An 18,741-nucleotide genomic window follows, 5' to 3' on the forward strand; every position below is an offset into this window, starting at 1 on the left:
AAAAAAAAAACCCAAATGAGGTCATGAAGAATAAGATATGAATAAAAACCACCACAAACAACAACATCATATATGTGTATCTTTATATGTTCATAATAAGCTATATAGACACACAGATATAGACATGTGAGAGGAACATCTCTAAATGAAGGTGTGTACTAACATTTTTCTTCAATATATAGACACATAAGGAGGGAAAATAAAATTTTTCAACAAAATTGTTTTAATAATGTTTGAAGTTTATTTCTAATATTATATGTAAAAATTTTTTTACATCTTGACAACTAAAACTAATAAATTTTATTTAAACTTTTACATAAATTGGGGACTTTAGTCCCCAATTTTTCCTTTCTTTTTATGAACAAAGAAATCAATTCCAGTTACTTATCCAAACTCAGATAAAACAATATTCATATTATCACTATTAAGCCTTGAAAGAACAAAAAAATTTTTTTAAAATAAGGCTTAAAGGAAAAATCCAATCCATAAATCCAAAAATAGCACTGGTCTTACAGTTTATATTTCAAATATAATAAATTTCACTATAAAATAACTTGAAAATAAAAACTGAAGATAGGAGATAAAATTCTATTACCTGACCAAGTCATATTTAAATACTATAGTTGAAAAAATTTTAGTTATGCAAATGCTGTAATTCCCAGCATCACAATGGAAATATAATTTTCAATCAAAATAAATTTTATTACAAATAAATGGATTCCAGAACCAATTAAAAGTTCTTACAAAATCTGATCTTTAACCTATAGTTTCTTGTTTAATAATAACCAAGACCTTGGTTTATTCCATTAAAAACTATATTTCTAGAAAAGGGAAAGTTGAAAACTTACCTAGGCTAAGCAAATTAGAGCTGACAAAAGAATTTTAGTGAGGTCCATGATATATCAAACCAGTATTTTCTGACATTAGCATATATGATGCTTTTGTATGAGGGAATGGTTATCTTTTCTAATACCAGTCTGAGAAGGAAGTAACAATTCCAAATACCTCAGCTTCCCTTAATAACAGTGAATCTATTCTTAATCAGTTTCTCTCAACTTGAGAGCTTCACTTGTAACAATTCTATTTAAGTACCAAATTCCAGGAGAAAATTTGGATTTCATTACCTCTTTTTTTGGGAGGGGGGAGGGAGGAGGGTTCTTGACAAAGATAGTGAAGTATTTTGCCATTTTCTTCTCCAGATCATTTTATAGAAGAGGAAGCTGAGGCAAATAGGGTTAAATGACTTGCCCAGGGTGACACAGCTAGTGTTTGAGACAGCATTTGAACTCAGGAAGATAAGTCTTCTTGATTTCAAGCCCAATACTTAGGGACAATGCTACTGGAACAGTGAATTTTAGTTAAACGCTGTTGTTACGTGTAATTGAAAAAAGTATGTAGGAATTTTCACTTACAAAAAAATAAAGTATATCTGAGGCCCTCAAAAATCAGGAGGAATTCATTAACACAAAAGAAAAGAAAAATGGACTACTATGTTAAAAAAAGATTAAAATAATTAAAATTACTGTATAATTCCACATAAATCCAACCCAGTATCATCTTTGTATTTCATTTTTAGCTTAGCTCTTTGCTGATCTATAATGTCTGTCCAAGACACATGGACTGATATATTAATCTAACGAGGCAACCCATTCAACTGAATATCATGGTTGGACATTAGACATTGTCCAACTATGTTATTCCTATGTAGATTTTGGGCAATCATTGATAAAGGAAATTCCCCTCTTCTGTTGCTAGATAAAATCAGCAAAATATTATGCCCCAAATCCCACAAGTCTTTACAATGCTTCAGCAATATGCTCCAGACAGAGAAGTAATGGCATCAAGATAAAGAATGTGACATACATTTTTCAACACATGTCTAATGTGTGATTCTGTTTTGCGTGAATATGAACTTCGAATACTTGTTACAAAGGTTTTGATGCCCCTCCTTTTTTCTGGAGAAGGGATGTGGAAGGAAGAAATAGTTGCTAAAAAGAGGTAAAATAAATGTTTGTTAACTGGGGGAGGAAGTGAAATACAAGTTTGTCATTTTATTAAAGACTGCATCCACAAGTATTAGTGATTATGGACAAAAAAAAAAAAAAGTGGAGGAAATAATAGATCAGGTTCTAAGATCAGCTCTGGTCCAAATTTTCTCATTCTTCCTTTTCAATCTTTCACCTCCAGAGACACTCAATTCCCAAAACTAGTCTACCTACATTTAGCCTCTATCCCAACCCACTCTACTGCTAAACACTAACCAGCTGCAACAATATGGAATATGGACTCAAATTCTGACTTAACAAGTGATTGTTACTACAATGTAGCATAGAGTATATTCTTTATTTTGCCTCTTGTTAAGTATAAATGCAAAAATCACAAAACTCTGATATGATATAATATCAGATTATTATTATATTACCAGATTATAGTGTATCATTTGGTCCATCACTATTTATGACATTTTCTCTGAAACACTTCCCTGGAAGTGTTTTCCTAGTGCCAATGAACAAAATTAGACAAAATAAGCCTGTATTTGGGGTTTCTTGAAAAAAGTATTCTAAATTTAATAAACATTAAAAAAATTTCACAGGGAGAAAAAAGTTGATTATATGTGAAAATATGAATCTCTTGACACAGCTTTTCTTTCTTTCAAGTATATAGGTTAACATGTTACTTTCAAAGCTGTCCTACTTAATCTGTTTCTTTCTGAACTTTCTTCAGTTCTCTTATATGCATTTTTTTTAAAAATGCTTCCTATATGCATTTTTAAAAATGCCTTCTTTTCTTTATTTTCTAAGTTTGGTGGAGGCAACTCAGTAGAGTAGATCTCTTCTTCTACCTTCAAATAATAAAAGAAAAATACAATCCTTGTAACAAGTAAGCATAATCAAGTAAAACAAATCCATGCATTTAAACTGAGGAATTCTTACTAGAGGATTAGAAACTACTAAAATTCTTCTTTGCTTGCTGACTTTAAAGAGCAATATATATAGAGAGAGATCAGCTGATCTATGACAAAACATAACCTTAATTTCTTGGCCACATTCGATCTTTAGACATATTTGACTTCAAATAGCATAAAAACTAAAAGAGAAAAATAAAGCAGTCAAGGCATTCAAGTCACTTTTTTATTTTATTTTTTTCAAATCACTTCTTTAAAATGAATATATAATATATGTATACACATGCAAAAAGCACTAAACAACCTATGATAGGTAAAAATTGTCATAGCCTAAAATTCAAAACTATGCAAGTTTCACCTCTTATCTATTTCTTCAAAAAGTATATAATCATTATCAATTCAGCTATGAAAGAGCAGTGCTGATTCAGTCTTGAGGCTACCAACTCTCAATCAGATCAAGCCACACTGATAAACAATTTACTTCACAATCTAGGATTACCAAGAACACAGTTGTTAAGTGTTGCTATGTCTTTGCCATCTACAATAAGATCTGGGTTAACAAAATGAACTTTACTAAACTCTATTTCACACCTATCCAGATATTTTTGAAGGCTTTGCCATCTCAACAAGCAGCAAATGCCTATCCAACCTAGGCCTACTCAATTTTATCACTCAGACGTTAAGCAGTGACATATTCTATATAAAATGCATTTCCATATTGAAATACGAGAAATATCTTGTCTATTCTCTTTTAAGTATATATGTGTATACAATCTACATATACGTGTATATATAAGAAGCAAGTTTTCACAATAATTAAATTTACAATAATATCAATAAACTTTATCAAAATGATTCTCCTGCTTATGATCTAATACAGGAGGAAAAGAAATTTTTTTCTCTAAATTTTCCCTGATGCCAATAGTCAAAAACGTCCAAATCTCTTCCAGAAAAGCCCATCAACCCATTCAGGATATTCAAATGATTGGTTACAGTGAAGTATTCATATGAATATTGAGACTGTGATCAATAATCATCCATCATATCCACTGCAGTTTGAATTATGTTCCTCATGCCCACAAGTTATAAAGAAAGAAAAGATAGCCACCTGAGTTTTACTTACCCAGGAGTATCTAGCCAAGGAAGACCAGCTATCCTGTGCTTCCTCTGAATCTTTTCCAAGGCTTTTCTGAGATTCTTTTATAAACTACCCTATTAGTCCTATTTAAGTCCCTGACACTGGGAAACAACAAACTATGACAACATGGTGTTCCTCTCTTTTCCCTCCCGGTTTTTCTAGAAATCCAGAAAGTCCCTCTGGCTCTTGACTTTGGAGGCTGGTTCCTAAATTCAAAGTAAATTCGTAAGGCTTCCTTAAGTGGTTAAGGACCTAAAGCCATATTTCTATCTTAAATTGCTTATTTGAAATCTAAATTTGATATTAAAAAATTTTAAGTCAAATATGAGTTAAGTTTCTTTGCCCCAATAGGATCTTGCAGAAAAGATAACTCTATCCTACTCCTGCATGGTAAACTTTTGCAACAATAGCTAATAGCAGCCAGATGAAATTAAACAATCCAGGAATCTTTGCCACATCTTTGACACTTCAGACTTCGTCTAAGAAGATACATCACAAAATTGAAACATACCTTATACCTAATGGCACAATCAATCCACACATACAACAACTGTCCGTACTGTTAATAGTACAACTGCCCTTTAAACCCTCACCACCATTCAAAATAATCAATTTGTCAATATTTAGTAAATGGACTCATTTTACATAGCAATATAAAAACCCAATAAATTTTCCTTAAAAAAAGTTTTCCTTATTTTGTTTCATTAATAAGTGTCACTAAACTAAAAAATATACATTATTGCCTTTTCTAATTTTTAAATTTGTAAACTCCATGGGAAATAATAATTATCCATAAAAGTTTTTTATGTGTATTTATTTTAAAGATTTTTCTTCTTTATGATGAATGCTTATAATATATATAAGATATTGTCAGATATAAGATGGTGTCATACATACTTCCCTTAAATTGAAGCTAGAATAATTCTAGATAATGAAATGACAACTTAAAAAAAATACTGATCACAGTAATAGATTTTTACTGAAAACTTTCTCCCTCCATAGATATAATTTCATTCTAATCTTTTCTCAAATCTGAGTGAGGGGAAGAATTTAAATACAGTATTAAGAAAAATCAATTCCTATGTGTTTAATTGAAAATCGCTCTGCCACAACAGCATAAAGAGAGTGTCTACCTGCCCACAAAAATAAAGTCAGTCTATCCTCTCTTTACAAATATACAGGCACTAATATATATTAACACTTAACCTTTCCTTCTTATACACAGGGAGTATTTAACATACTGCTTTATGATTAAATAGATCGTTCTCTTCTTTGACAACAATTTTTAAAGGAAAACTGGCCAAGTTTTTTAACCACAAGAACATTTCACTTAAGAGTTATCTTCTGTGTCAATGTGCCCCCCCCCCCAATCCTTCTGCTACAGCATAATCTCTAAAGCAAGACTTTTGGAAAAAAGAACATTGGTGATGTAAAATACCTAATTAACAAACTAAAAGAATATGAAAACAAAGAACACTACAAAGACAAAGGAGTTGTCTTTAAGTTAAACATTTAAAAATATTAATTTCCTCTCATACTTTCCTTACTAATATTTGAATTTAACTTGGAAAATTGCAATGCAAAATACAAATTTTGTTTTAATTAGACAGTAACACCTTTTCTGGATGTGGGGGTGGAATGATGGCTAAATCAATAATGCCTTTAAGTATAAGTTAATGTACATTATTTATGAACTAGAGTTGGAGGGTGCTTTGGGAAGACCTATTGACTGAAATGTTTTCATACAAAAAATGCCAATAATTATGAAAGATTTTCACTTATTTATTATAACTATTACTTAAAAGAAACTTTACTGTTTCTGTTAAATATTTTAGTCTGAGGCTAAATCAAAATTTAACTGCTAGATATTTTCAAAACAAAATGACTTCTAAAAGTCAATGAAAAATAATATGGAATTGGTTTCATTCATTAAACAGATGTTATTTTTATACGTATCTCAAAATACTCACGCTGTCCTAAGTAATCATTTGTCTCAAAAACATTTTCTATTTCATTCTTCTTCCAATTTTTTTTTTTTTTTTTTTTTTTTTTTTTTTTTGGCCAAAGAGAAAGACAGGAACCTGTCATTAAAGCCTGTTTCCACTGGAATCCCTCATCATTGCCCTGCAAAAATCAAACTCGACTACTTCAGTGGGGGCAAATTTTGTTACTAGCCAAACAAACTCAGATGCTTTTGAGTTTCCTTTCACTTTAAGAACGTCCTTAAAAGAGCCTCTACCAGCACCAGTTATTACTACTACCTAATGCTTTAGAACCTTAAACAAATCCCAAAATGTGGACGGCTCTACCCGGTAACAATAAACTGCGGCAGTAGATGTTAGTGATTAACGCCTTTGAATCTCCTTTCACTTTAAGGTAAGGATGCACTTAAAAAGAGTCTCCATCGGCCCCAGTTTTTTTTTACAGATTATCCTTCCTTAGGCTATAAAACCTTTAACAAACCCCAAGCTGGGGGCGGCTCTACTCGGCCATAATAAACCGTGGCAACTGATGCTTGTTATCAATGCAAGAAAATAAGAAGCCCTCAATGAAAGTGGAGGACAAAGTACCAGCCCAAGATCTTCCATTTAGATACGAGCCTCAGCTAAGGACCAAAGCAATTAGGCCACTAGACGCTCAACAACAACGCAAACCATTTTTTCAGCCTGGGCTACAGAGGCTGTTGTATGCAAACAGAATCCCTCCTCCTCCCACCCTCAGCCCAGAATGAAGCGTGCGAATAAACCAGGAGGACTTCTCCCTCCTTAAGGCAACGTTTCCCGAGGAACATAACAAAGGCTTCCCCACGCCCCCGATGGGTAGCACGTTAATTAATTAATTAATTGCGTCACTTTAGTCCCTATCCCGAGGTCAGAGAGCACCAGCCGGCTGGGGAGAGGGATAGATACCCACGGCCACCGCGGCGGCTCCGGCTCGGCCTGGCGCAGTTGGGAGCGCCGGGGCGGCCGGGGGCGGGGGGTAGGGGTGGGGGAGGGGGCAAGAAGGGGAGGGGGCAAGAAGGGGAGGGGGCAAGAAGGGGAGGGGGAAAGAAGGGGAGGGGGCAAGAAGGGGAGGGGGAAAGAAGAGATGGGTCTGTTTTGAGGGGGCGAAGCGCTAGAGATGAGGAGGAGAAGAGACCGAGCGGGGGGTCGCGGCGGCGCGCTTTGTTACCGGCTGAGAGTAGCTCCGGCCGCCTCCCTCGCCCCCGCCCCGGGGCGCGGGCTCCCGGCGGCTCTCGCCTTCCTCAGCCGAGTAGTCGATCTCGCCCTCCTCCGTTTTGAGGCGCTTGGCCTGGCTCTCGTACTCTCGCTCCTCGTAGGGCTCTCCAGGAGATGAGGACGAGGAGGACATGGCGGCGGCGCAGCGGAGGGTCGAGGGGACCGGCTGGGCCGGGTTGGGCAGGCCGCCGCCGCCGCCGCCGCCCCGAGGTTTCTCCGCTCCGGCCTCTCGCCGCCGCCGCCGCCGCAGCCGTCGGAGCGCGCAGCCCAAGGGGACCCGCTCGCGAGCGGACGGCAAAGGGAGCGAGCGAGCGAGCGAACTAGCGGCCAGAGGATGGAGAGGGGTGGGGGCGGAGAGAGGGAGGGGACGCCCCGGGAGGAGTCTCCCTCCGGAGAGGCCGCTCCCCCTGGTTACCGGCGCCAACGGACCCGAGAGGCCTCCTTCTCCTCTTCTCCTATCCCGAGGGGACGCGACGGGACCGGGGGGTGGGGGGGCGGGGGGAGCTGAGGGACGACAGCTTCCGGTCTTCCCTCCTCCCCCGCCCTCGGGAGTCTGAATCCCGGCAGCCGCCCGCCGGGGATCGTGATCAAGCCCCAGCCTTGCCGGCTACGCCTCCTGCTGGGATTCCGGCTCCTATTGGCCGGGGTTATGCCAGCACGGCCCTTCTATTGGCTCTCCGGCGTGTTTGTCCAGAGCCTCCTGTTGCCACCCACGTCCCCGCCCCGCATCCCTGTCGCCGGCGGCGGAGACCTCGGCCTCGGAGTGCTGACCCTGGCTCCGAGCCCCGGCTGCACGCGCGCGCTCGCCCTTCTTGGGGCGCTGCCCCCGCGGACGACAGCTGCGCCCCCCGTGCGAAGCGAGGCGGAGAGGAGAGAGGGTAACGAGGATGGTGGCGGTTAACCGCCTCTCCCGCTTATTTAAATAGAGGCTCTTAGGACTGCTTTGCTTTCTAAGGAGGTCAAAGAAACCCACTCAGCGCCTTCCTTGTCCCCGCAGCGCCGCGGATTCCTAAAACGGAAGGTTCCGCCTTTCCGATGCCCAGGTGCGCCTTGCCCAAACCACATCCTCTGCGCGCCCCGCGCGTCCGTGCCCCTGCGCGCCGCGGCGGAGCCCCTGCCTTTCTTCCCGCGCAGGCTAACGCGGCTCTTCTTCGCGCTGCCCCCGCTGTTACAGCAAATTGCGGTCGTGTCTGCAAAGCCCCGAGTCTTCAACTCCCGCATCAGCTCGTCAGAGCTTCCCAACAGCACCGGGAAGGAGGGCTACGGTTACCCCCATTTTGCAGAAGAGGAAACCGAGGCAGAGCTGTCACCTTGCCAGGTGTCACCCAGATAGTATGTATCTGAGGCAAAATTCGAACTCAAGCCTGCAATCTGAGGAATCAGCCCCATACATCAAGTATTATTTTGTTTTGTTTCTTCCTTAAGCAGAGAAAAAAAAATTCTTTGACTCGGCTTCTTTAGCCACAACTCGCCTAATCAGCAACTATCTTAGCCTCCTTGATGTTTTGAGTTTTTTGTTTCGGTTTTTTTGAGGGGAGGGGGGATTTTTTTTTTTTTTTTTTTTTGCTTTGAGAAGGCAACTAGACTGGCAAGATTAGCTAATAGTGGACCACCTACCTAAACCTGGCTAGCAGCAAAACACTTTGGCCAGAGTGATTTTTGAAGAAAAGCTACAAAATTATGCAGGGGCTATGGTTCTAAGGGGGTAATAAGTGCCCACACCAATGAAATTTCCAATTTTAAAGTACTGAAGAAACTTTCTTACAGTTATCCTCCAAAATAATAATAAATTTGAGATGCAGTTTGACATTTCCAACTTAGCTGAGTCACTGAAAAGAGACACCACCCATCCCCTTTTTAAGAGGAATTTAGTGTAAAGAGGATTCATTTTAGTTACCCTCCAAAATAATAATAAATTTGAGATGCAGTTTGACATTTCCAGCTTAGCTGAATCACCCAAAAGAGACACAACCCATCCCCTTTTCAAGAGGAATTTAGTGTAAAGAGGATTCATTTTAGTTACCCTCCAAAATAATAATAAATTTGAGATGCAGTTTGACATTTCCAGCTTAGCTGAATCACTGACAGAGACACAATCCATCCCCTTTTCAAGAGGAATTTAGTGTAAAGAGGATTCATTTTAGATTCTATATAATGACTTTTAGTGATTGAAATACCAAAGAATCTTATAAATCCATTAAATATAAATTTCTTGAGGGCAGAAACTGTCTTTGACTCATTTTGTATGCCCAGCACTCAGCAATGTATTTGGCAGATAGTAAGGGCTAAATAAATATTTATTGACTGATTGAAGATTTTGCATGTAATTGTAGAAGGTCTTATAAAGTATGGACTACTAGGAGTGACATTCCAATGTATGATTTTTAATTCCTGGTCCAGAGCCTTGCACATTATATGAATTAAGGAAACATCAAGAGGCAAGGGAGAAATTGTCTATACTTCAGTAGTGTGAGTTGCTATAGAGGATCAGCACCAACAATTAAACACACATTTAGGCCCTGAGCTATGGTTACAAAAACAAAAAAGGAAATAATCCTTTTTTTTAGGGGAATATCACAGATATTGGGCCTCTGCTGTTATTGTCCCTTAGTTTCTTCCCTTAAATGTGGGTTTCTACTTCCCATTTCTCAAGCTAATTGGATCATGTGTTTAAGTGTTTTCTCCCAGTCTATACTCTTTTTCAAAGCACTTCCTTTTCACTGAAAAAGATATTTCCCTTACTGTTGACAGTGTTTTGCTATAAATTGTTCTGTGCTTTATAATTCCCATTGCCTATCATACATTTAAATCCAATTATATGCTCTTTACACAACATTACACAACTATAATCATTTTCATGAGAATCCAGGTGTACACTGGCATGAAACACAGGAAGCATTTAAGCTTTTCAAAGGGACATATTACATATAAAGAGAAAGGCATAAGTGAAGAAATGTCATTGGCAAATCTGTACAGTTAGAATAATGAATAATAGTCAAATTAAAAATATTTCTTATGATGATAAAAATATTTCTCAAATTTAATCCTATATATGTACCTGGAATTCTTTATTCAAGAATAAATCCTGCTTATTCTTTAAAGCCCAATTCGTATTTCCATGAAAACTTCCCTTTCACTCAACCAGAAGTGATCTTTTCTTCCTCTGAAATGAAGAACATTTTGAACCCCCCAATTCAGTAAGTGCATTATTAACTAGGTAAAATGTAATCATACCATTTGCTAAGAATTAGAGCATTGTCTATTCTTCTTGTAAACCAGAAGAGTATATGCCAAATCTCTAAATTAAAAAACACTACAAGGTGGAAATACTAACACCAACAATGAATATATTATAAAGTCAAAGCTCAACAAACACTTATTTTTTGGAGGACCTATAATGGTCGTATTTGGTAAATATTCAATTACTTGTTGTCTTGTCAATTTTACTTCCACAGTACAGCTTGAGTCTGTCACCTTTTTTCTTCATCTTGCTGTAATCACTCAGATTCAGGATTCAGGATTTCATCTCTTAGACTACTACAAAAACTTCTCATTTGTTTCCTTGAATCATCTTTTTTTGCTACTTCTCTGAAAAATTGATATTATTAAATATCTGAACATGATACTCCCCTGGTCAAGAAGTTTCAGTGGATCCATCTTTCCTGTAAAATGGAATACAAATTTCCTGACCTCCAATTCCAGGCTTATTTCACATTATCTGTCTTACATATACTCTACTTTCTTACCAAACTGGCTTAATTATTAATCCCCATTTACAAGATTCCTTTCCCCACTATATTTTGCATCGAGTTGGGATGTACTCCTTTCCCACCTTCACTTTTCTGACTTTTTTCAAAGCTCAGCTAAGATTCCACCTTCTACATGAAGCCCATCCTGATGTCCCCAGTTGCTTACCTTCATAAATTACTTTGTATTTATTTTGTATTTAATCTTTTGTGTACAGGTTGCTTTCATCCAAGAGTGTAATCTTTTTGTCCAATTTGGCCCTCATCCCCTCACACTTGGACTATTACAGTCACCTGCTGGTTCGATCCTTCTCCAGTCTATCCTCCATTCAGTTGTCTCACTGATTTTCCTAATGCACAGGAATGACCATATCACCTCCCCATATCCAATACAATAAACTCCATTGACTCCCTATTTCCTCCAAGATCAAATACAAAATTCTGTATTTGAAGTTAAAAGCTTTCCATAACCTCACCCCCTCCTGCTTTTTCAGTCTATTTTCAGTCTATTTCAGTCAGATAAACCAAAAAATCCAAAGAATGATACTGGCCTCTTTGCTGTTCTTCAAACAGGACACTATCCTCTGACTAAATACTTTAAACTCACTCTCCCCAAAGCTTTAATTCTCTTCTTTATCTCTATGTTCTTGCTTTTCTGTCTTCCATTAAATCCCAGCCTTTCCCAATGTCCTTTAGTGCTATTATCTTCCATCTATTTATGATCTTTAATTTATCCCATATGTATTTATTTTGTAGTTGGTTGTTTACATATTCTCTTCCTCATTAGACTGAATTCGTTGAAAACATGGACTTTTTCTTGGGGGGAAGGCACCTTTCTTTGTAAGGTCAGGTTTAGCCACAATACTTGGAAGATAGTAAGCACTTAATAAGTGCTAATTGACTTTTTCTTTTTTTCTTTTCTTTCTTTTTTTTTTTTTTTTTTTTGGTGGGGGGTAGGTGGGTGGTATTTATAGTCCCAGCACCTAACACAGCGCTTTGCACATACAGGTACTTAATAAATGTTCGTTTTTTTTTTTTTCACTATTTTTTAAATATTCAATTTATTCCTTCTCTACTCCCTTGTGAAACTATTGTAACCTTCAACTTTCTGACATATGTCATTTGCCCTTTGAATTCTTTATTATTTCTTTGTAAAATGAATTTTTTTCCTTATTTTGTAGAAATACTTTATTTTCTCCTATCACCTATAAACCAGAAAGGTCATTCTTAGCCTTTTCACCTTCTTTTCAACAAAGTAGACCAATCTGCATGTTGAGCATATATAACAGTCATAAGGCCATTGTGAATCTACAATCATCATAGACCCTGTGCAGTTTATTGAAAAATTCCCTCTAATTTCTCTACTAGCTGTAAATGAAATCCTTAATTCTTGTCATTCTTGTTAGCAACTTCCCAGCAGAACACAAGAGAATAAAAAATATGGTAGCTAGTTTGCTGCTTGCTTTCTCCTCAAAATTTGCTTGAAGTTCTGATGTCATGTTCACATGAATTCTGGGTAATGGTTGATGGTCTCAAGCTTCCCTGTCACCAGTGAAGTAAAACTAGGCTGTGTGCTTGCTCTTATGCCTTTTAACATGTTTTCAGTGATGTTATCAGACACTTTCAACAAGGATGAAAATGGCATCTGTAAAGTTCTCTTTGGTTTGGTTTTCTTGGGGTCTCTGGGAGCAGCCTTTGTTTCAGTTCAGTAATCACCACAAGTGCAGCCAGGTGTTAAAGTCCAGATCCTTTATTTCAAAGTCTTATCTCCTTTCCTGGGGCCTGGTTAGCTTTATTAGAGGCCTCTCTCTCCTTGGTTCTGAGAGCTTGAGCTCCTGCCGCTAGTCCTTTGTCTTCTCTGTTTCTGCTTCTAGCTTCCTGAAGCTCTCCTAATCCAAAGGTTTGTGGTTCAGCCTCCAGCCACCACAATGGTGGACAATGGAATGAATCTGTCTCACCCTCTGAGAGCTTCTAGTACGCTTGTCTTTTCTGGCCCTGAGAGCTTCTTCCTTACATGCTGTACATACCAATCATTATATCACTAGGAAACCATTATTTGTTGTAGGATTAAATTAATGTTAAAACTAGATTTAACCACTATCTCCTCAATTCCACTTAGTACCTTGTTTCAAGTTCTGGCCCACAATAGGCATCAAGTTCAGCTATTACACTGACAGTAAATTATTTAACTTGAAAAGAAGACTACAAGCCAAGACTAAAGTGGAGGGTATGTTAGTGCTTAATTTTTTGTTTGCAGATGATTGTATACTCAATGCATCCTCTGAGGCTGAGATGCAACAAAGTATGGATCAATTTTCTGCTGCTTGTGCTAATTTTGGCTTAATAATCAACACCAGGAAAACACAGGTTCTCCACTAGCTGGTAACACAGAATCTATACATAGAGCATCAGTTACAGCAAATAGAGAAACGTTGAATCCCGTGGATAAGTTCACTTACCTTGGCACTATACTTTTTAGGGATATAAGCATAGATGATGAGATTGACATACATTGGCAAAGTCAAACTCAGTGTTTGAGAGGCTCAGAAGGAAAGTGAAGGAGAAAAGTCACATTAGACTGCCTACCAAATTGAAAGTTTACAGAGTCATTGTGCTGATCTCAGTGTTGTATGCCAGACAGAATACCAATACCACTTCAATGGACTGACCTCATTGTTGGAATACCAAACATAAGCTTGCCTAAAAGACTATTTTTAAGGATAATTCACACGAGACAAGCATCAAATGGAGATCAGAAGAAGCAATGCGAGGAGATTCTCAAGGTCTCTCTGAAAAACTTTGGAATCAAATGTGAGACATATAAGATACTGGCAAAGGACAATCTCGCATGGGTGCCTCACTTAAATATATGTGTGAGTTGAAAGACATTGCCCATACTATTTTGCCATTTTTATCTACTTCAAAGTCCTGCGATAATAAGCAAGTGATGAAGCAGCAAGTGTAGATACACTGGGAGCTGTATTCACAACCTTATACATAGGAATCCCAGGTTATAGATTTGTCTTCTCAATGAACTGAAGCAACAGTGGGATTCTGAAACCCCCTGGATCTTTTTTAAGGATCACTCTGATCACTTCCTGATATAAGAAAGTAACTAGAAAGGTGCCCTGAAATTATCTACTTCACCTAACCTAACCCTGGCCTGCTTACCATGGAAGGCAAGCATCTAACCCTGAGTGAAACAAGGTTGGGCAAATGAAGACCAACTTACCAAAGTCAGAGTTGAATACACATTTTTCTGAAATAGCCATAGTGATAGGGAACCATGAAGCTGGCAAAAATTACACTTCAAAAAATAATTAGTCAATGTATACTTCCCAAAAGGAGTGAATGGCAGGCTCATGACAACACGATTGCCACTTGAAGGAAAGTGCCATGCCATCATCATCTACCTATGTTCCCACCATAATGAACTCTTATGAGATCAAATAAAAAGTTTATGGAGATCTAGAGACCCTCATCATCTATGTGCCAAAAGAAGACAAGCTTGTAATTCTAGATGACTAATGCCAGAGTAGGTGTAGACTATCAGACATAGCAGAGTCCTTCAGAGGAATGGAGTTGGAAACAGCAAGAAGACTGTCACTTACTACTGAAGATTTGTGCATCTCAAGATCATCTTCTTTCTTTCATTTACCTAAATGCAAAAAAAAAGCCTTTGTGAATGTACCCTTGCAGCTAAATAAACATTTACAATGATATTATTGTAAGGAGATGAGATGGAGATGAGAGAAGGATGTGAGAGTGATGAAGACAATGTGTGGTGCAGGTTGATGGACTGATCATAGACTTATCCTCTCCAAACTAAATATTCACAGAAAACGAAGAGCAAGCCCCAAGGCAAGACAAATACCAGAAGATTTATTGTCAATAGATTTGAGTACTTCTCTATGTATGAACAGTTTGAAACTGACATGGAGGGAAAACTGAATTAACATCTGGAAACAGTGGAGAAGAAAAGGAGTGGGCAGGATTTAGCATACAACATTGCATTTATTCATCTGGGCAAGAATGTTTATAAACATCAGGAATGGTTTGATGAAAATTATAGGGAAATTCAAAAGCTATTAAATAAAAAAATGAGAACTTCACAGGGTTTACTCAGCAGGATAGTTTGTCCTTCTTGAAGAAGGCAGTGTTTAACTTCATCACAAGTAAAAATGCATGCAAGGCTTAGAGAGATGCAAGATTCTCAGCTTATAAGAAAGGCAGATGAAATTCAGTTTTATTGCAATAACAATCAAAGCACTTTTATGATGCCCTGAATGGTATTTATGTGTGAAAGACCTATGGTCTGACTATAAACAAGAAAAGTAATTCTAGCATGCTTACCACATCAGCAATCTCTAGTTTTCTATCACTCTATTGTCAAAATGTAGTGTTCACCAAAAGTCTACTTCTTCCTTCATTAAAGTCCTTCACTGATACTTCATTGTGGCATATAGATGATCTTGTCCATTTTTACAGCTACACCCAATTTAAGCAGGTTCTAACCAATCAAAAAAGATTCTAATGTGCATGAGGCCACAACCCTTGTCTGAAAAGAACCTTATTTGATGGCTTGGTTAACTTGAGTAGACACCAGCAAATGTATCATTTTAAATAAAAGTTCCATTAAAATGGAAAGAAAAACAATTATTAATTGAAGGAGGCGTATCAAAACAGGGTATCCTTTGGAAGTTTTTTTATAAAAGAATTTTCACATTCAGTCTTAATTAAGTTCAAAAACAGATCTATTTCCCTCTAAGGAAAAATTCTTTTTACATCTTCTGCAGGAATTAAGTAGCTATTGCTTCGAGTAAAACTGATATCTACAGTTATTATAACATTTTTATGAAACATGCTCTTGAAGCCTCATAAAAGGATTTTAAATGGACTATTATTTAAGAGAAATTTAAATCCTATAAAAATAAAAATTCATACTTACTACTTCACAATGGCATGTCATATGAAATAAATTCACAGCATTATAATCTAGTTGGCTATTTTTAATATGAATTATTTTTTTCTTTGCAAATAGGGTAGAACTTTTATTATCTTTTTAATCATTCCTTTTTTATATATTACTGAATTCTTCACTTTTAATGATATATTATAAATTGTTTTGTCTTTATATACAGTTTATTTCTGACAAATACAGAGTTGTAGCTTTGAAAAGCTAGTTCTTTCCTGGATTGTGATTACAGATATTTATAAAAATCAAAATTTGTGGTCATAAATAAATTTTAATATTTCTGGTAATTGATGTGTTGCCCTTACAATTGCCCTGTTATTTTACCCTTGGCAAACCAATAATAATGAGTATTTGTCCTTTAAAAATGCTTAAAACAGGAGAACACAGGAGAAGTTATTTTTTAAAACTCTATTTGACCATATATGCAATGAATATCTCAGAAGGATACATGAATGAATGAATGATATCTAATAACATAAAATTTGGATGATTTGTATTTTATCAAGTCAAGCAAAAGAGAGTTTATTAAGAACACAAACACTGTGTTCCAGGTGCTCTTCTAAGCACTGAAAATGCAAAGAAGAAAAAATTAGTCCCTGCTCTGAGGAGCTTACTGTCTGTCTAACAGGATAAAACTCATGCCGACAACTATGTACAAATAAAATCTAAAAAGAACAAATTAGCTCTAATGTTAGAAAGCATTAGCATTACAGAAGATCAAAAAAGGTTCCCTGAAGAAACTAGTATCTGAAGAAAGCCAAGGAGGGTGAGATGAGCAGTAAAAGAATTCTAAGTATGTGATTGGCCAGTTAATATGCCAAAAGGTAGGAAATGGACAGTATGAGGAACAGCAAGGAAGCTAGTGTCGCTCAGTCACAGAATATCTTGAAAGCAAGCAGTCTGAACAAATACAAAGAAGCCATATTTTGAAGGGATTTAAAATCCAAACAGAGGATTTTGTATTTGGTCCTAAAGGTTATAGGAAATCACTGGAGTTTATTGAATTGGAGGCAGTGAGACATAATAATGATAAAATCTGCATGTTAGGAAGATAAATTAGATGTAAGTTCTTCCATTTTTTAGACTAAACTTGAGAACAGGGACTAGGTTTTGGTGTTTTGTTCCATTGGGATGATATTTTTTCTGCATGGGGTTAATAAATGCAAGTTGACTAATTGACTGACATATGAGTGAAGATTTGACTAGAATAGAGAGAGATTTGAGACTTGGAGACTAACCAGGAGGCCACTGTAATAGAGTAGGCATTAGATGATGAGAATAGAGGACAAATCTGAGAAATACTGCAAAAGTAGAATCTACGGGACTTGGCAACAGAAGAACATTAAGGTTGAGAGACTGAGAGTCTAAAACAATGGTGCTACCTTCAATGGTGTTAAGGAAATTAGAAATAGGGAGAATTTGGAGAGAAAGAGAATGCGTTAAATTTTGGTTATGTTGAATTTAAGATGTCTATAAGATAGCTAGTTCAAGATATCTAATACACAGTTGGAGAAATAAGACTGGAGATCAGGAGAGAGGTTACAGATGGATAGATATGAGAATCATATGCACTTGTTCATGTCCAACTCTTCTTGACCTCATTTGGGTTGTGATGGCAGAGATACTGGAGTAATTTGCCATTTCCTTCACCAATTCATTTTACAGATGAAGAAACTAAAGCAAGCAGAGTTAAGTGACTTGCCCAGGCTCACACAGCTAGTACATTTCTGAGGCCAGATTTGAGGTCACAAAAAATGAGTCTTCCTGATTCTAGGCCCAGTACTCTATTCACTGGGCCAATTCACTGCCCAATCCATTGAAGCTGATGAGATTCCCAAGTGAAATAGTAAAGAGAGAAGAAAAAAAGGGCCCGGGATAGAGTCTTGGGTGATAGCCATGGTTAAGGACCATGGTTTGGATGAACATCCACTAAAGAAGATTGAGGAGGTAGTCAGATAGGTAGGGAGAGAACCAGAAGAGAGCAGTATCTTGAAACCTAAGGAAAAGAATATTATTCTCACCTTTTTTTTGTTTGCTTTTTTCTTCTGTTTTTCTTCTTTTGTTCTGATTTTTCTTTCACAACATGAATAATATGGAAATATGTTTAAAATGATTGTACACATATAACCTATATCAGATTGCCTGCTCTCTTGATGAGGGGGGAGAGTGAAAAGAGGGGAAAAAATTTGGAATTCAGAATCTTACAAAAACAAATATTGAAAACTATCTTTATGTGTCATTGAAAAAATAAAATGCTATTGAAATTTTTTCTTGAAAGATAGAGACAGACAGATAGAGAAAGATAGAGACAGACAGATAGAGATAGACAGAGAGATGAGACAGAGACAAAGAGAGACAGATAGAGACCAGACAGACAGAAAGAAATGAGACAGACAGAGACATAAAGGGAGGGAGGGAGGGAGGGAGGGAAGGAGAGAGAGAGAGAGAGAGAGAGAGAGAGAGAGAGAGAGAGAGAGAGAGAGAGTGTAAAAGTATACAAGAGAAGAGGATAATTGACAGGGCCAAAGGTTGCAAAGTAAACAAGATTTACTTACTGAGGATTTTGGCAAGGTTTTTAGATTTAGCCAATAAGAGCTCCTTGGAAACTTTGGAAAGGGCAGTTTCAGTTAAATGATGGAAGTCAAACATCAATTGCAAGATCAAGAAGAGAGTGAGAAGAAACAAAAAGGCAACATTGATTGTTGATTACATTCTCAAAGTGTTTAACCACAAAAGGAAGGAAAACTATAAGATGATAA

The 18,741-nt window shown here is 37.3% G+C and overlaps 1 protein-coding gene across 1 annotated transcript in view; it reads right to left on the reverse strand.

Moving 5' to 3' along the window:
• HNRNPLL (heterogeneous nuclear ribonucleoprotein L like) overlaps positions 1 to 7,503 on the reverse strand; it is a 57,732-nt gene extending 50,229 nt beyond the window's left edge. The window contains exon 1 of the mRNA XM_031950361.1: positions 7,215 to 7,503. Within this exon, the coding sequence (XP_031806221.1) occupies positions 7,215 to 7,394 (180 nt within the window). The 5' untranslated portion in view covers positions 7,395 to 7,503. The remainder of the gene's footprint in view (positions 1 to 7,214) is intronic.
• Between the last annotated feature and the right edge of the window lie 11,238 nt (positions 7,504 to 18,741).

The sequence above is a fragment of the Sarcophilus harrisii genome, chromosome 2 (assembly GCF_902635505.1).
Source record: "Sarcophilus harrisii chromosome 2, mSarHar1.11, whole genome shotgun sequence".
Taxonomy (NCBI): Eukaryota; Metazoa; Chordata; class Mammalia; order Dasyuromorphia; family Dasyuridae; genus Sarcophilus; species Sarcophilus harrisii.